General features: G+C 39.7%; 2 protein-coding genes across 3 annotated transcripts in view; one reads left to right on the top strand and one right to left on the bottom strand.

The window, feature by feature from the left end:
- The window catches only part of LOC137197492 (TBC1 domain family member 12-like), a 34120-nt gene extending 26149 nt beyond the window's left edge, over positions 1–7971 (top strand). The window contains exons 12-14 of one of the 2 annotated variants that reach the window (XR_010931438.1): positions 672–930; positions 1767–1918; positions 2009–7971. Coding sequence is in view for 1 of the 2 variants with exons in the window: in XM_067610951.1 (XP_067467052.1) it covers positions 672–930; positions 1767–1835 (328 nt within the window). In the remaining variant the exon portion in view is untranslated. Of the gene's footprint in view, positions 1–671; positions 931–1766 lie in introns of both variants that reach the window. The other variant, XM_067610951.1, reaches the window with a different exon arrangement.
- The window catches only part of LOC137197494 (NACHT, LRR and PYD domains-containing protein 12-like), a 316885-nt gene that overhangs the window by 131410 nt on the left and 168979 nt on the right, over positions 1–16496 (bottom strand). The window lies entirely within an intron of this gene.

The following is a 16496-nucleotide window of genomic DNA, read 5'->3' as shown; positions in this document are numbered from 1 at the left end:
AAGTCAGCAAAGCAAGAAACATTTTTTTTTAATTTAAATACTATTATTACACAAAGGGACAATACACATGTACAGCTTTCTTATGGCTGATTTAAACATCGTATTGCACCAAAGGGTACAGAACCAAATTTTAATTACCTGAAATGATCCTTTATAAATCTGATTCCAGGAAGGAACTGAAAAGGTATTTTAAAAATACAAGTTAAAACTTAGAAGATGGCATGAAGTCAAAGGAAAATAATTAATTGGAGGCAAACAAACAAAGATTCAGTTTTGGCAGTGCAAATAGAGATTAATTATCCATTAATTGTGTAGTCTAAGTGTCAGAAAATAGTGGAAATTCACTGCTATAATTTCCCACAAGTCAAGGAAATGTATTAAAATATCTTGTTATGTCCCACCAGCAGTTTAGTGTCAATTATGACAAAGAAAAGCAGCAAATCTTCACATCTGAGAAGCTGGAATCAGTGAATCTTTGGCGATTTATCATTAATCAAGTATCACAATGGTTGATTAATTTTCTATCAATCAACGTTTCGTTGTCGCTCTAGTTGAAGATATTTAAATAAACACGAATGAAACAAAGCAAAAACTCACCTTGAACGTAAACCTTTGACTTTGTTTTTATAGGTTTTGCAAAGTAAAGTCTGTTTTTGTGCGTCCTCTTCCAGGATCTTCACGCTCTACAGTAAGTCCCTCCCTCTGGACGTGGCGTGTCGGGTGTGGGACGTCTTCTGTCGGGACGGGGAGGAGAGTTTGTTTCGGACGGGGCTGGGTATCCTGCGTCTGTACGAGGACGTCCTCCTCCAGATGGACTTCATCCACATCGCTCAGTTCCTCACCCGCCTGCCGGAAGACCTGCAGTCACACACACTCTTCAACGCCATGGCCAACACGCACATGGTCAGCAGGAACCGCCGCTGGGCTCAGGTCAGTCTGTTTACATGCTGGCAGATGTTTTAAGTAGAAGATCACAGCTGTGTAGCCTACGGAGGGGCCACAAAGAAAATAAAACTAATTTGTGCTCTCAACTTAGTAATTCTTGCCTTCGATTTTATCTGTTTCGCCAACAAACGCTCAGTTAGCGCCTGAGAAAAACAGCTTGTAAACTGTGGGTTCACCACAATTACAAATAAACATTTCATTTAGCTGTAGTTGTATCTATTCATGCAAATAGTTTTCAGATATTGAAAACCTGTGCTGCGTCTCAAATCACATACTTCTGTACTTACACTTAACATTTTGAGTGCATAAGTGCGTTCACACTGAGAAGTATGGAAAAATGCACTCAAAACGGTCAAAAAGTTGAGTGTGGAACTAAGGGCGCTTCTCGCCCCCAATGGTCGCCATCTTGGCTACATAGTGGAAGGGGAGGGACCACTTTTCAAACTAGAAATGGCGGCCGAGTACATTGTAACTACGGTGAACATCACCACATTATACAAATGTAAGTTATACATGTGTTTTTTAGCACTAAGCACTACTATACTGTCGTCGGATATAAGCCATCAGTATGTTTTTTGGGTTAATCAGCAGTCTGTAATGATTTGGTAGCGCGAACGATAACGCGGATGCTAACGCTAGCTAATGCTAATTTGCGATCGTCATTTCCAGTAAGTGCACAACGGCTGTGTTTAATTTGAGACGACACTACCTTGTAGAAATTCGCGCACTACACCAGTAAGTACACAGTGTACTAACAGAAGTATGTGATTTGAGACACAGCACTGGACTCCACTTTAAATGTTTCCTGCGTTTTCTTTCAGGTGTTTTCTGCATTGAAGGATGGAAATAAAGAGACGGACAAAAACACCAGCCCAGCTCTGAGAAGCTAACACTAGCTAACCGTCTCTCCTCAAACTAACGTCAGAACACTGGCTGTGACGGTTGACGCTCGTGCAGGCCATGAACTTCAGAGGTAAACGTCGAGCCCGCGCTGTGTCAGCGCTGAAGTCTAGCTGTGTGGAGCTTGAAGCTACATAGCCTGAAGTTAAACTCTCTCTCTTAGAGGTTTGGCTACGAAGCTTGAAGCAAACACAAGCTGATGTCAGAGCAGAGACGTCCGGGCCCCGCGAGAGAGCCGCGAGGACGAAGCGGCTCCCTGAAAAATCTGCGTCGGGACCAGACTGGGAAACCAAAGTGGTCGGTTAATTCCAAACTAAAGCAGCCGTTGTCAGTATTTCACCAGGCAGGTTACGTTGTGGAGAGGTGACGTGTTGTTTAAGCAGCAGTGTTTTATTTTATCAGCTTACAAGAGCTGGAGAATTAAAACGGACTGTTAGATAATGATGTGTGTGTGTTAAAACTCACTAAAAACAGCCTGGCTCAGTCCTGGCTCGTGTTTGGTAATTCTGCCTCCATGTTGAGACACAAACTGGTTTCACGATGGTGTTTCCTTTTTATTTTTTAAGAGCTCGTGGTCAGTTTCACACCACTAACACCGAGCATTACGCCCTGTGTAATTCTCAAAGACTCTACTTCTAATATTCGGTGCTAATGGTTTTTTCTAAAGGCTTCAAAAATGACCTTTGTGGTTGAATTATTAATGTAGGTCTTTGTGGTTTGGATTTCACAATATTATTCATTTTCTGCTTTTTTTTTTTTTTTAGCTTGAACTTCTGACCTCTGGGTCTAAAAAAACGATTGGGAATCTGCACGAGCATGGCTGATGCTAATATTACCGGCTATAGCTGATGAATTAGATCCCACTTCAACCTCGTAGCTTTTAAAGTAAAAGAGAAAAACATACGCGGGAGTTTGGGTTGAAGTGAATCTTAACAAAACAGAACGCTTGTGAAAATGAGATTTTGTACAATGTCGTATTTCTTATTATTAGCAGGAAGTCAAATAATACACGTCTTCATCAGTGATCAAAACACAAGCAGATTTCGACTAGTTGTGTGATTTTAATGTTTTTACAGGAAAGCGAATATTCCACGCCTCCGTTTGGCTCGACGACGTTTTCTAATGTGTTTATTAATTTAAAATATTATCCTGAATATAACAATTTTAACTGTTTTGAGCAGAAAATTAGTGAATGTGGATGTAAAAACTCACAGCCACCGAGTGTTTTACTGGACTGATTTTTTTTTTTTTTGAAGATGAATGTCTGGTGGAATAGATTGAATTGATCCAGTTTGTTACTGGGATTTAGTCTGTATGTTCTGACCCGTTTATCACACGCTGTTGTTATTCATCAACAGTGAAATAGAAACGTTCGTTTGGGTCAAAATTACCCTTAAAAATATTGTGGAACCACTTTGAACCACAGAGAGCCGACAGTAACTGTGTTTGTACTGTAAGTGTAGGAGTGTGGGGCCACCGCAGCTTTCAATCAGTGTTCCTGGGATTCCTCTTAGAGCACTTTATATATGCAGCACTGAAGCTACATTATTGACACTGGCTTTCAGAGGTGCACAATACTCTCATCAGACTACACAGGGCGACTTCAAACTGAATCAACGGGCATTAAGTAAACCTGTGAGCATCGTTTCCTCTGTGAGTGTTTAGAGGGAATCAAACTAGACCGAGTTTTGTTTGTCAAAGCTGATTTAGAAACATGTAGGCAAAAATACCGGAGTAACAATACCGCCTTGGCATTTAGCTTTTACTAGTTTTGCTTGAGAATGAAGCTTTTTAGTGTTTGCAGCAGAACTTTTTCTTGCTCGTTGCCGAAAATGCGAGTCGAGATTTCAGCAGCAGACCGATCGACTCTAAAAACCACCTGCACATGTCGTAGTTCTTTTCATACTAGGGAGTGAAAAATGTACAATTTTTTTTTACTTAACTGCCCCGAGAGACTAAAAAAAAAAAGACTCATATACTTGATTTTAACAACACGTACAAGTAGACAAACAGCTGCTATGTGAACATTGTTCATATGTGTACTTGGTTGGTAGATCTTTGAGAAGTTTATTGTTGATTGTGTACGACTTAAACTAAACCAGTCATGGCAACACTGAGGAGGAAGTGTTAATGTTGACGTCTCAGCAGACTAATGCTAACAGTTTTTAGCCATGCTAGCAGCACTGTCACGTTGGTCCAGACTGAAATATCACAACAACTATCACACGGATTACCATGAAATTTACTACAGACATTCATGGTGCCCAGAAGATGAATCCTATTGTACTGAATTTTCCACTAGCACCACCACTAACACACTAAACTCAGATGTGAACATGGTAATGTTCAAGTACAGCATTACAGAACTGCTAGCATGGCCGCCGGTCTCTTACGCTATGTCTCAAATCCATACTACACACTACTCATCACAGTATACTGCTACTGCAGCTAGTATACAACAAATGAAGCCTACTGCACGTCTCACACGAAATGGAAATGATGAAAAACCTCAAATAATCTGCAACCTCAAACAGCTGGCTAATTTGAGAACTGGAGGAACTGGATTTTTTTCCAGCTGTTTCCTCGTCTATTAGCTGTAGTTTTTCCCTCCTCGCAAAATGCAACATGCAGCGGAAACAGACAGTATTATACTTTTATTCAACTGTTTACAATTTTGAGTGAACTTAACGTTCCAGTGTTGAACGCACTACAGACTCAAGACCTGCGTAGGTTTAGTGTGTAGTCTGGATTTTGGGACACGGCTTCAGTTTCTTCCAAAGTTTGCACCGTTGTTGTTGTGGTTCGTTTAGAGTCTGCTGCCTCCAACGCTCATGCAGATGTGTAGAGTTAATTCTTGTACAACCAACACTCCAAAGGTACACAGGTAGACGCAGGGTAAACATCATGTGTCGGTACCGAGCAAGTATAAAAGTGCAACAGCGACAACAAAGATCGAGGTCATCTCCCTGTTCTAGAAATCCTGAGTGAAATCTAGAGTTGATCCTTTAGAAACAGGACGTTGCCCTGTCAGGTCTGTTAAAGTGCTTTACTTCACCTCTGTCTCTTTGTACACTTTGTGTTTAACACTCCGTTGATTTGCATACACTATTAATGTAAGCGTCACCTCCATCTCATATCCATACCTCTCAATAATAAGCCACAAACACGCTACACATGCCCACACACACACACACACACACACACACACACACACACACACACACACACACACACACACACACATGAAGATCAGCCCACATAGCACAATGAGCAGGCCTTAAACACGTGGACCAAGCTGCCACTCTGTACTCTTCTCACAGTGTGAACAAAACTCACCAGAGACTTGTAGCAACCCTGGAGGAAGAGAGAGGAAGATGAGTTGATAGAGAGAAATTTACATGATTATTTACGTACTTTTTTTTTTGATGAAACACAAGTTCTTGTTGCTCTTTCCCCTAACATGAACGTAGCTTCTGTCTGGATGTGAAAGTGCTGTGTGGAGTCGCTCGTTAAACCGTCAAAGCCCATGATTTCTGAAGAAATGCATCATTTTCTGTTTTGTGCAAATCTGGAACATGAAACTGTAAAAGTACAGTTTCAGCCAGAGACCGTAACGCCAGCACTAAGCTCTGGAGCATGGTGGCGGCTCACCATCGGTCTGCTGCGGGCAGGTCGGGTTTTAATGGTTCCTGGTCGGGACTTTGTCGGCATGGCGCCCAAAACGTGATGGAAACATGAAGATTTAATGAGGATTCATGTCTCTCTTAAATTTTGTAGATTATAAACTTTATTTTAATGGCACGTCACAACTGTAAATATGGTTTTCCTTTTAAGGATTTTTTACTCTTATTTGCTAGAGGAAAGTATCACATAGCGACCATGAGGTACAACTAGTAGACTACCGGGGAGTCTGTGATGTATCTCACAGACACATTTCTTGGCAAACATGCTTAAAAAGTGACATTACAGGTGTTATATCCAGGTTTATAAGTGAGGAGCCTCCACAGTTAACAGCTGCTATTGTTCATGATAACTACCCAGTTCTTCTTCATCTGTTTTATTCTAAACAAACCAGAAGGGGAAAATTACCAACTGTGCAGCAGAAAAGAGCAACAAGACAGCGAGCGATGACATCAGCAGTTGAAAAGTTGTTGATTAGTCGGACGCAGACGGCGTTGCTGCTGTTAAAACGGGAATTTGTTGATAGGAAATTGTCATGGATTAATAATTAGACAATAAAATCTTATTCTTTGTGACATAATATGATAAAAGTTTGAAGCTGCCCTTCCAGTCTCCCAGGTTGCTTCGTCTCTGGTGAGTTTTGCCAGTTTAACACCAAATGACTCCATTAATAAGGTTTTTTTTTTTGTACACTAACAAACCAGGAACCATAATGAATGTGGATAAACCAGATAGTATCAGTGTTTTGGGGCAGAAGTCACGATTCATATGAAATTATTTGTTCATATTTATAACGGTGTGTTTAAAAAAAAAAAAAAAAGTTTTGTGTGTTTGAGTTTTGTCTCTTAATTTACACTAAAACATCACTGAGAGAACACACAACCTTTTTCATCTGTTTAGACAGTTAGAAGATGAAGTGTGTGAAAACTTGACCAAAGTGTTAATTAAGCACTTGACAATTAGAGACAGAGACGAGCACTAACGGGTGTAGCTGCAGTTATTGTCTCATTAACTGTAAAATCTCATTTTGAGTACTTGAGCTCACGGCTTCTCACAGTATTACTGACTAACGGAAAGTGGACATTATCTCATTAAACAAACAACACGCTGGTTATGTTCTGTCACTCTTTCTATTGAATCAGAACATGCAAGATAAAAAAAAAAAATCAGCACTTTGTGAACACTTTACAGTCACACTAATGACACCGAGTACTGTTAATGAAATCACATCCCATTAAAGCTCATTTGCCACTAATGTAATGCCAATCAGCAGTTAACAGTGATTCCAGTAATGAACATTCATCTCCATTAATCCAATTTCAATCTTTTATCAGCTTCAGTAACTCCGACACAAACCAGATGAATTGATGAACTTCAGAAAAAGTTTTTTAAATCTTAATTTTCAACACATCTGTGAGTTTGCGGCAACAAAATCGACGCATATTTTTCAACACAGACAGAAACGTGAGGTTTATTAAAGCTTGATTGACTGTTAGAAATAATCCTGAAAATATCATCAAGCTTTTACAGCTGCAGGTTTCAGTTATAACTTTTCACCAAACAAAACAATAACACATATATTTCCTCCTGAGAGTCATCAGTCTGCATGTCAGAAACATTTTGCATTGTTCTGAATCACCAAAATGATCCTTGGAAGATATTCTTGGATTAATCCTGCAGATGTTTTGTGCCAGTGTTAATATATAAAACACATTATCACACTATGAATGAGAATCTATTTAATGTAGAAGTTGAAAAGTTTCTTACATCATCATTGATGAGAAACAGGATGAAATCGGTTCAGTAACCCGCCTGTTTAATGAAGAACTCATCCAGATTCTTTATAACATTTCTGACTGTTTCTTTGCATCTGTGGTCAGTAATCATCATCATCATCATCATCATCACCGTCGCTCACATGTTATATATATATTTAGTGCTGAAACATAAAATGATTTGTAATCCCTAAGAAGACACACAGATGTGTTGAAATCCAAGAGATTGTTGCTCTACAGACGTCTCACTTTGGAAAATAAAAGTGCAATACGCTCTGAGGTTGGAAGCGAAATTACCCAGAATGCTCAGCGGGTTGGTCTAACGTTCCCTCGTCTCTCCTCACTCCAGATTATTAACGACACATTCACACATTCAGAGAGGGAAGATGGATTATTAATGTGATATTTCCCCTCCTCCGTTTGTTCCATGTATTCATTTTTATTTAAGTTTTATCATCGCTCTCTGTCGTTATTTTATACCGTCATGTAAATTCATTTTAGCTCTTTTATGTGTCTTCTGTGTGTTTTTATTGTTTTCCTGTCAAACTTTAATGTACAGTTTTTTTCATAATGCCTTACAGGTGATGTAAATAAACTGTAAAAATGTTCTTTCTTTTCATATAATGGCCACTACTAGTTAAATGTGTAAATAAATATCTCAGCAAACTGACTTCTGTGTGTCCTTTAAATCATTACAAACATGAAACGAAATTTATATCAAGATGTATCTAATAAGTCACACGTTCCCAAATAAATCATATATCATTTCTTCTGTCGTAAAGAAGAACTCTAATTAAATATACAGTCAATTTAATTACACAATGAAAGCACATATGAATAATTAATATGATAAAACAAAACAGTGATGTCCACAGGAGGAAACAAAAGGACCTCAATCTGGGAAATTAAAGCCAAGAGTACTCAATGATAAAATACAACATCACATAAAAGCACATCTATAAAAATATCTTTTTACAAGAGATTTAAAAAAGTGTGTTTTTTAAACCAATGGACGCTTCGGTTTTTCTTCATAAGAAATGTTTTTAACATCCTCTCACTGTCCTGGAGGTCAAACAACCTGAGCTGGACAGATGTTCATTAAAAACGCTCAGTAAAATGAGTTTTAGTGTCTGACATTTAGCTACAAATGGAGCCTGTGTCTTAATAATCAATTGGAGCATCACAATTTCATCTGATTCACAGGAAAACTGAAATGTATGTTGTGTGTATGTTTGATTTGTTTGGGCTGCTCTGTGCAGCTCAGACCAGCAGATGGAGTCTGAAGACAAGATTTAACCATTTTTCTTCCAGCTCCATTCATCTCTGCTTCCTCTCAGTTTGTCTCAGACTGACATGATGGGGTTAAACAATCCTCTAAATGTGGTCTTTTCATAATTCTGTTGTCCATTTAAATTGATTAACTGCTGGACCCTCCACAGTCTGATGAGGCAGACTTTAAAATATGAATATTCAGTGATGTAATTCCACCTAGAAAACACTACAGCAGCTGAAAATCTGCAAAAATAATCACTTTGAGAGAGTTTAGGTAGGCTGTATACATTTTGAAACCAATGATAATGTTTTCTTTTAGATTAATAATCCCCTTGTTACTCATAAAAACATCCAACAAACTTTGTGGTCAGCCAATTACGCAAAGCCTCACTGGACCTGTTGTTGTCCAGTACAGTTGTAGATACAGTTTCATTTTTTCAGAAAAGACTGTCAGTGGCAGTGGAGGAAAGTAACTAAGTATATTTATTTAAGTACTGTACTTAAGTACAATTTTGAGGTATTTGTACTTTACTTGAGTATTTCCATGTGATGCTACTTTCTACATTTCAGAGGGAAATATTGTACTTTCTACTCCACTACATTTATTTGACAGCTTTAGTTACTTTTCAGATGAAGATTTGACACAATGGATAATATAACAAGCTTTTAAAATACAACACATTGTTAAAGATGAAACCAGTGGTTTCCAACCTTTTTGTCTTTTGACGTCTTATAAAAAGCAGTGTGTAGTCGGGGTCACATTTCACATGTCTATGAGTTGTTAACAGCTCCACCAAATAGTGATTTTTCCCTCTAAACTTCTCACATGCTTTCATTTCAATAAATGTTCAAATGATCCAATATTTCAGCAAAAATCAAAGATTAGAGAAAAAGACCAAAAACTGAAAACAGATTTGTGTATCAGAACTTTGTTTTTTCTTCTTTCCTCTCCCATTAATCATCTCACCACCCCTCAGATTTATCTGCTGACCCTTTGGAGGGCCCCGACCCCTAGGTTGGGAACCACTGGACTAAACTAGCTAACTGTATATAAAGTAGTGTAAACTAGCTCCACCTCCAGCAGCTACAACAGTAACATGCTGCTCTAACACTGATGCTTCACTATTAATAATCTAATGATGTCATATATAATAATATATCAGTCAGAGGGACCAAACCACTACTTTTACTGCAATACTTTAACTACATCAAGCTCATAATACTTATGTACTTTTACTGCAATACTTTAACTACATCAAGCTCATAATACTTATGTACTTTTACTGCAATACTTTAACTACATCAAGCTCATAATACTTATGTACTTTTACTGCAATACTTTAACTACATCAAGCTCATAATACTTATGTACTTTTACTGCAATACTTTAACTACATCAAGCTCATAATACTGATGTACTTTTACTGCAATACTTTACTACATCAAGCTCATAATACTTATGTACTTTTACTGCAATACTTTAACTACATCAAGCTCATAATACTTATGTACTTTTACTGCAATACTTTAACTACATCAAGCTCATAATACTTATGTACTTTTACTGCAATACTTTAACTACATCAAGCTCATAATACTTATGTACTTTTACTGCAATACTTTAACTACATCAAGCTCATGATACGATGACTTTTACTTGTAATGAAGTACTTTTACATTGCTGTATTGGTACTTTTACTGCAGTAAAGGATCTGAGTATTTCTTCCACCGCTGGTCAGTGGAGACAATATTTAATTTTTTTTTATTAATAGTCACACAACAACCCTCCATTTCAGCTGGAAGACCAGTCTGAGTAACAACAAATATGGACTTTTGTTACAGTTACAATCCTTTCATGAGTCTTTTCTGCCAGATAAAGTCTGATTTGAGCAGTGATGTAAACCAGAGAGTGAAGATCAGTGAATTTCGGCGCAGATTAACGGCGGCCGCACTCAGGGATCTCAGGTATTTCCGAGGCCTGCGGTGGAAGTGAGGCGAAGCCGCGAGGGGCCTCTCGCCGCATCTGAGCGAGGGGAAGAATCTGTGGAGGTATTTGGCGGCAGTCTGGGGGCTTTCCTGTGGAGGTGGGGCTGGAGGGGAAGAAGGAGCCTGGTGCCCCGGGGGCCTCTGGGATACCACAGCAGGAGGCGGGGAGGCCGAGGTCAGGACAAAGGAGGCTGCATGGATGAGTGTTTAAAGAGCAGAAAAAAACACCAGCAGCAAGAGAATGTAAATCTGTTTAAACTCTTTCCAAAACAGAAAATCCAGAAATTATGATCACTTTATGCAGTGATAGTCTACTTTCACACCTCCGTACACCTGACCCGAGTTTGAACTCTGCTTAACTCTTCTTTCATTCTTTACACGACCACTTCTGTCACTTTTCCTGTTGTAAAATCGAGTGCATCAGCGCTATGAACGCCTTTAAGTGTGTGCTGTTCTCCCCATTTGAACAATTCATTGTGTCTCGCCACTGACTTTTCATCCCACCTTCAAGAGTGGCCATTCAGAGCAGCTATAAACACTTTTGTATTTAGATGTAGTGCAACAACACATATGAACCTGAGAGGGAAGTAAAATAGCATGTTTTGTCTGCTACAGCAACATATCTGCTCTGTCCTGTGTTCTCCTTTGAGAAAAAAATCTGAAACCAAAAAGGGAGAAATTTATATTTTAAATTCTTTTATTTCATGATTACACCCCCTTGTTTTACATTATTTCTGTTAAATACCGTAGCTGGAGTCCTTATTTCCAAACAGCAAATCAAATGTTTCTTAAAGTGATGACATGTCGTTCTATCATCGGCAGAGCAGACGGTCACACTGAGCCTGACAGCATCCTGCTACACAACACAAGAACCACAAACTCTGAACAACAACAACCCACATTAGCTTTCCTGCTAAAGTCTCCTTCTTATCTAACTTACAAACATGAACACACATCTCATCCCGCAGCTTTGCTTTTTGAATGAGCCACCGAGTGCACCGCTAATGTCAGTTAGTAGCTAGATAGCTGATTAGCTGCTCAGCTGCAGAACATTAAACATCATGTAAACATACTTGCAAATGTGAACTTCAGATCCGTTAGATGCTGGTTTGGTCGTTGCTCTTCAAAATCCCTGTTAGTGACACACTGTCGGTCCATGACTTGTAGCTACAGCAGTTTGTTTACTTTGTCTCCATGCATACAGTGTAACACTGGTAGCCTGCCAGCTCCTGTCAATCAAACACAGACACGCCCCCCCCAGCTGTTGTCAATCAAACACAGACACCAACACGCCCCTCCCCTCCAGCTGCTGTCAATCAAACACAGACACGCCCTCCAGCTGCTGTCAATCAAACACGGACACGCCCTCCAGTTACTGTCAATCAAACACAGACACGCCCCCAGTTACTGTCAATCACACACAGACACGCCCTCCAGTTACTGTCAATCAAACACAGACACACCCCCAGCTGCTGTCAATCAAACACAGACACGGCCTCCAGCTGCTGTCAATCAAACACAGACACACCCCCAGCTGCTGCCAATCAAACACAGACACAGACACGCCCCCAGTTCTGTCAATCAAACACAGATACGCCCCCAGCTGCTGTCAATCAAACACAGACACGCCCCCTGTTACTGTCAATCAAACACAGACACGCCCCCCCAGTTACTGTCAATCAAACACAGACACGCCCCTCAGTTACTGTCAATCAAACACAGACACGCCCCCAGTTACTGTCAATCAAACACAGACACGCCCCCCAGTTACTGTCAATCAAACACAGATACGCCCCCAGCTGCTGTCAATCAAACACAGACACGCCCCCTGATACTGTCAATCAAACACAGACACGCCCCCTGATACTGTCAATCAAACACAGATACACCCCCAGTTACTGTCAATCAAACACAGACACGCCCCCAGCTGCTGTCAATCAAACACAGACACGCCCCCAGTTACTGTCAATCAAACACAGACACGCCCCCCAAGTTACTGTCAATCAAACACAGACACAGACACGCCCCCCAGTTACTGTCAAACACAGACACGCCCTCCAGCTGTTGTCAATCAAACACAGACACGCCCTCCAGCTGCTGTCAATCAAACACAGACACAGCCCCCAGCTGTTGTCAATCAAACACAGACAACTGCTGTCAATCAAACACAGACACGCCCCTCAGCTGCTGTGACAAAAAGGAGCATTTCTGATATTTCCCCATAGACCCTTTTTCTTCATTTTAATAATAAAAAACTATTAACAATACACTTAATAAACACATTTGACATTATCTTTGATTGCATAATGGGATAATTAAATTTGACAGATGGACTTTAAATAATAAACCATTTAAAATGACTTTTCTCATATTTGCAGATGGGACCTTTTAAAAAGGTTCATTGCAAAATAAGATGAAAACATTTTTGTTCTCAGGTGTCTCATCCCAGTTTAACAGCTCAAAGACATCTGGTTTTCCTCAACTGGCAAATTTTTTTTACAGATAAACTGAAATGATAACACCTGATAAAACACACACTTTGCTGACATACTTTAGTACAACACACTGTGAAATAGCTTATAACACAACAACACTGGTTAAATATTGTAAGTAGGAAAACATAAAGAGAAGATAATGATTTTAATGTTTGGTGATTAAGTGACTGTCCCTTTAACAATTATCTCCTGATGTTCACTCAACCCAGAGGATACACCTTTTATCTGGACCTTCACCTCATTTGTAAGTAAATAAATAATACTTTAAATAAAGGTTTAAGAGGAGTTTAAAAAGAAGCAGCAGTGTGAGGCGGAGGGGGGACGCAGACTCTTGGTCAACACAGTGTTTCCTGTCCTCTGGGACGTCTGGTAGCTCTGGATGACTGGATCACTCATCTCTCCTCCTGCACTCTTTCATCTCTCCCTCCTCTTCCTCTCATCACTCCGTCATCAGGCTGTTTGGGTTCAGTCTGCTTTAACCTCCGCAGAGGGCTGTCCAGTGATCGCACCACCGTTGTCATGACTACCACACCGTTTGATTGACAGGTGAAAAATGGGGAGTCGTCTGTCATCCAACAGTGTGCCTTAACAGAAGTGCCTTAAACTCAATTTTATCTGAAGTCCACAGGATTGTTGGCCAATCAACAGTCTAAAGCCAAAAGATGTTCATATGATAAAGAAAAGCAACAAATCATCACATTTGTGCAGCTGAAACCAGAGAATATTTGGCATTTTTGCTTCAAAAATGATCTGTATCGATTAATTGATTGTCAAAATAGTTTGGTACAGATTAATTTTCTGTGAAACGACTAATCAACCAATTGTCGTAGCTCGACATGTCACTACAGTTCCCATCATGCTTTGGGTGATGTAAACAGGACGTGTGATGTTGCCATGGAGTTAGTTGTGGGTGGTTTGTTTAAGTAAATAATATTACAATTATATAAACTAGAACTGAAACAATTAGTTAATTATTCAATTATTTGATTGACAGAGAAATGATCAACTGTATTGATAATTGATTCATTGTTTCAGTCAGTTTTCAAACAAAAATAGTGAAAAAATAAAACACATTCTCAGGATGACATGATGTGCTGTTTCTCTTTGTCATATTTAACAGTGAACTGAACACAATAAGACATCTGAAGACGTCACCATGGGCTCTGCAGTTCTTTCACTTTTGTTATTGACATTTTTGAACATTTATTAATAATGAAATTAATCATTACTTGCAGCACTGATAAACATTACACCATGAAAATCATGCAACATTATCTATTAGCAGCTCCTGTTAGCACTGTATGAAGGCGGACCTCCATATTGGTGCCAGCTGGTTGTCGCAATATTTGTGAAGCAACCGCAAACGTGTCGCTCCATCATCAAGAAAACAAACCACGTGTGGTAGTTACATCCATTGACCACATTTCCAAACAACTAATGATGAATTTCCTGTTTTTTTGTTTCTGATCTATTATTTAATCTACAAACACACAATCTGATAGTCAGCTTCCTGTTCAGGTATTGCACTTAATATCTTTCCACATGACTTCTCGCTCCCATCACAAAACAGAGCACGAACACGTAGCACTTTATCATGAAAAGGAGGGTTTTGCATGAGTGATACACTCTGACCGCCAGCTCATTCATGTGTGTGCCGCCTTCCCTGTTTTCCCAGCGTCATACATGTCGCCGTCCTCCTGTACAAACACGCAGAGGATTCATTTGAAATCCTGGTGCTTCGTGGATCACATGTATTCACTGAGGGTGACGCACAGCAGCCAGGAAACAATGGAAAGGTTACATTTCATATTTACATTTGAGGTGCTTAAAGCTGATGGTCTTATCATGGAGCTTCTTTGTTTTGTGTGTTGGTCACTTTTTCAATACTTTGGATTTCCCTGCTCTGTCTGTGGCTACTGAAGACATAAATCTTTTTTAAAAAAGCAACAACTCACAAAAATATAGTTTCAATTTAGAAAAGGCTCAGCCATTTCCTTAAACAGCTGGCCACTAAGTTTTGCAAACATTAATCAAACTTGAGGAACTTGTACATTCGTTTTTTTCTAATTGGTTACCTTCACGGTTCAACACTGAGTCCACATGTTAAAACTCTTCACACAGTCGACACAACAGCAACAATTCTGGAGCAAACTGTGACACATTTGCATTGTTTTTACACAGAAAGCGTTCAGTGACTACAACCTTCATAGTTTACATCCTCACTTCCAAAACTCTTCAGTTTCTGTTCAAACACTAACATGTATTCATACTGAAATTTCAAACAATCTTTGACATTTTTTATGAAAAGGAAACATAATTCTGCTCACATTTGGTGCTTAGAAATGTAGGATCTTGATTCTTTGATTTATTCTCAGTCGAGTTTTTTTTAATCCTACTCAGTTGTCAGTGAGACATGCAAATGTATTTATTTATTTATCTATTTAACCTTGTTTATACAGGGCAGGTTGGCTGAGCATACCTGCTCTTAACATCCTGTTTACATCCTGTTAACATCACAAAGAAAGTAACAAGGATGGACAAACAAATTAATAAAACTAAACAAGGTTCTTGAAGTTACAGAGAGATAGAAGCGCTTTGATGTTTACGTGACAGTGCAGATTATTCCATGAGATTGCGGCACTAACAGCAAAGTCAGTCTTTCCGGGATCAGTTCTGGTTCAGGGTTCCTCAAATTAATTGGCCATGAATGTTTACAGACGTTAAAAAAAACAAACAAACAGAAAGGGGTATTAAAGAGTGGTGTTGCTTAAAAATCTTAAAGTCTAAAAGCTACAGGAGTTTATGACCTGAGGTGTCCCACCTATAGAAGGGCTCAGCCCCCCAGCAGTGACAGAAACTCACGTCCGAGCCGGTTTCCCATTAGGTCAGTAGTCGCCCCGAGAGGCCAATTCTCTTTAGCTCCCCTTTCACTCCTCACACACCAAATACCGCCGGGGCGGACTGAGGGAAAGCTGCTAGGCGCCGAGTTGCAATTAGACGCTCCATTATATAAAGGCATATTCAGATAACAGGGGCACCAATGAGGTCAGTACGTGCCTTTTGTTGTGGGATTAATGAGATTTTTAATAAAACAAAAAAATGCCTCCTTCCTTAGTGTAATGACCTAATGAGTGTGCCGGTGGCGCCGGGCCATGTTGGTGGGAAAGTCCCGCGGATGTTCCAGTCTCTTGGTGCCCCCCCTTTGCTTCATCCCTCCATCCCTCTGTCCTTTCCCTGCACCTGCAGCCCCCCAGTGCTGCCCCATGCTTTCCGGACCCCCCCCTCCAGTGTTTGTATTCAAAGCTAGGAACCAAACGAGTGTTTAATTACCATAAAATGCTATCGGCATTTAGCCCTCTGACACAATGAATGGCAACATAGAGCTCATTGAGGTTATCAACAAGGGGACCACTGGTCAATTGGGTCATTGATTTGGATTGTT

The sequence above is a fragment of the Thunnus thynnus genome, chromosome 14, assembly GCF_963924715.1.
Source record: "Thunnus thynnus chromosome 14, fThuThy2.1, whole genome shotgun sequence".
In the NCBI taxonomy this organism is placed as follows: Eukaryota; Metazoa; Chordata; class Actinopteri; order Scombriformes; family Scombridae; genus Thunnus; species Thunnus thynnus.
Note: the sequence above shows the minus strand (reverse complement) of the source record. Positions and strands in the feature narration are given on the sequence as shown.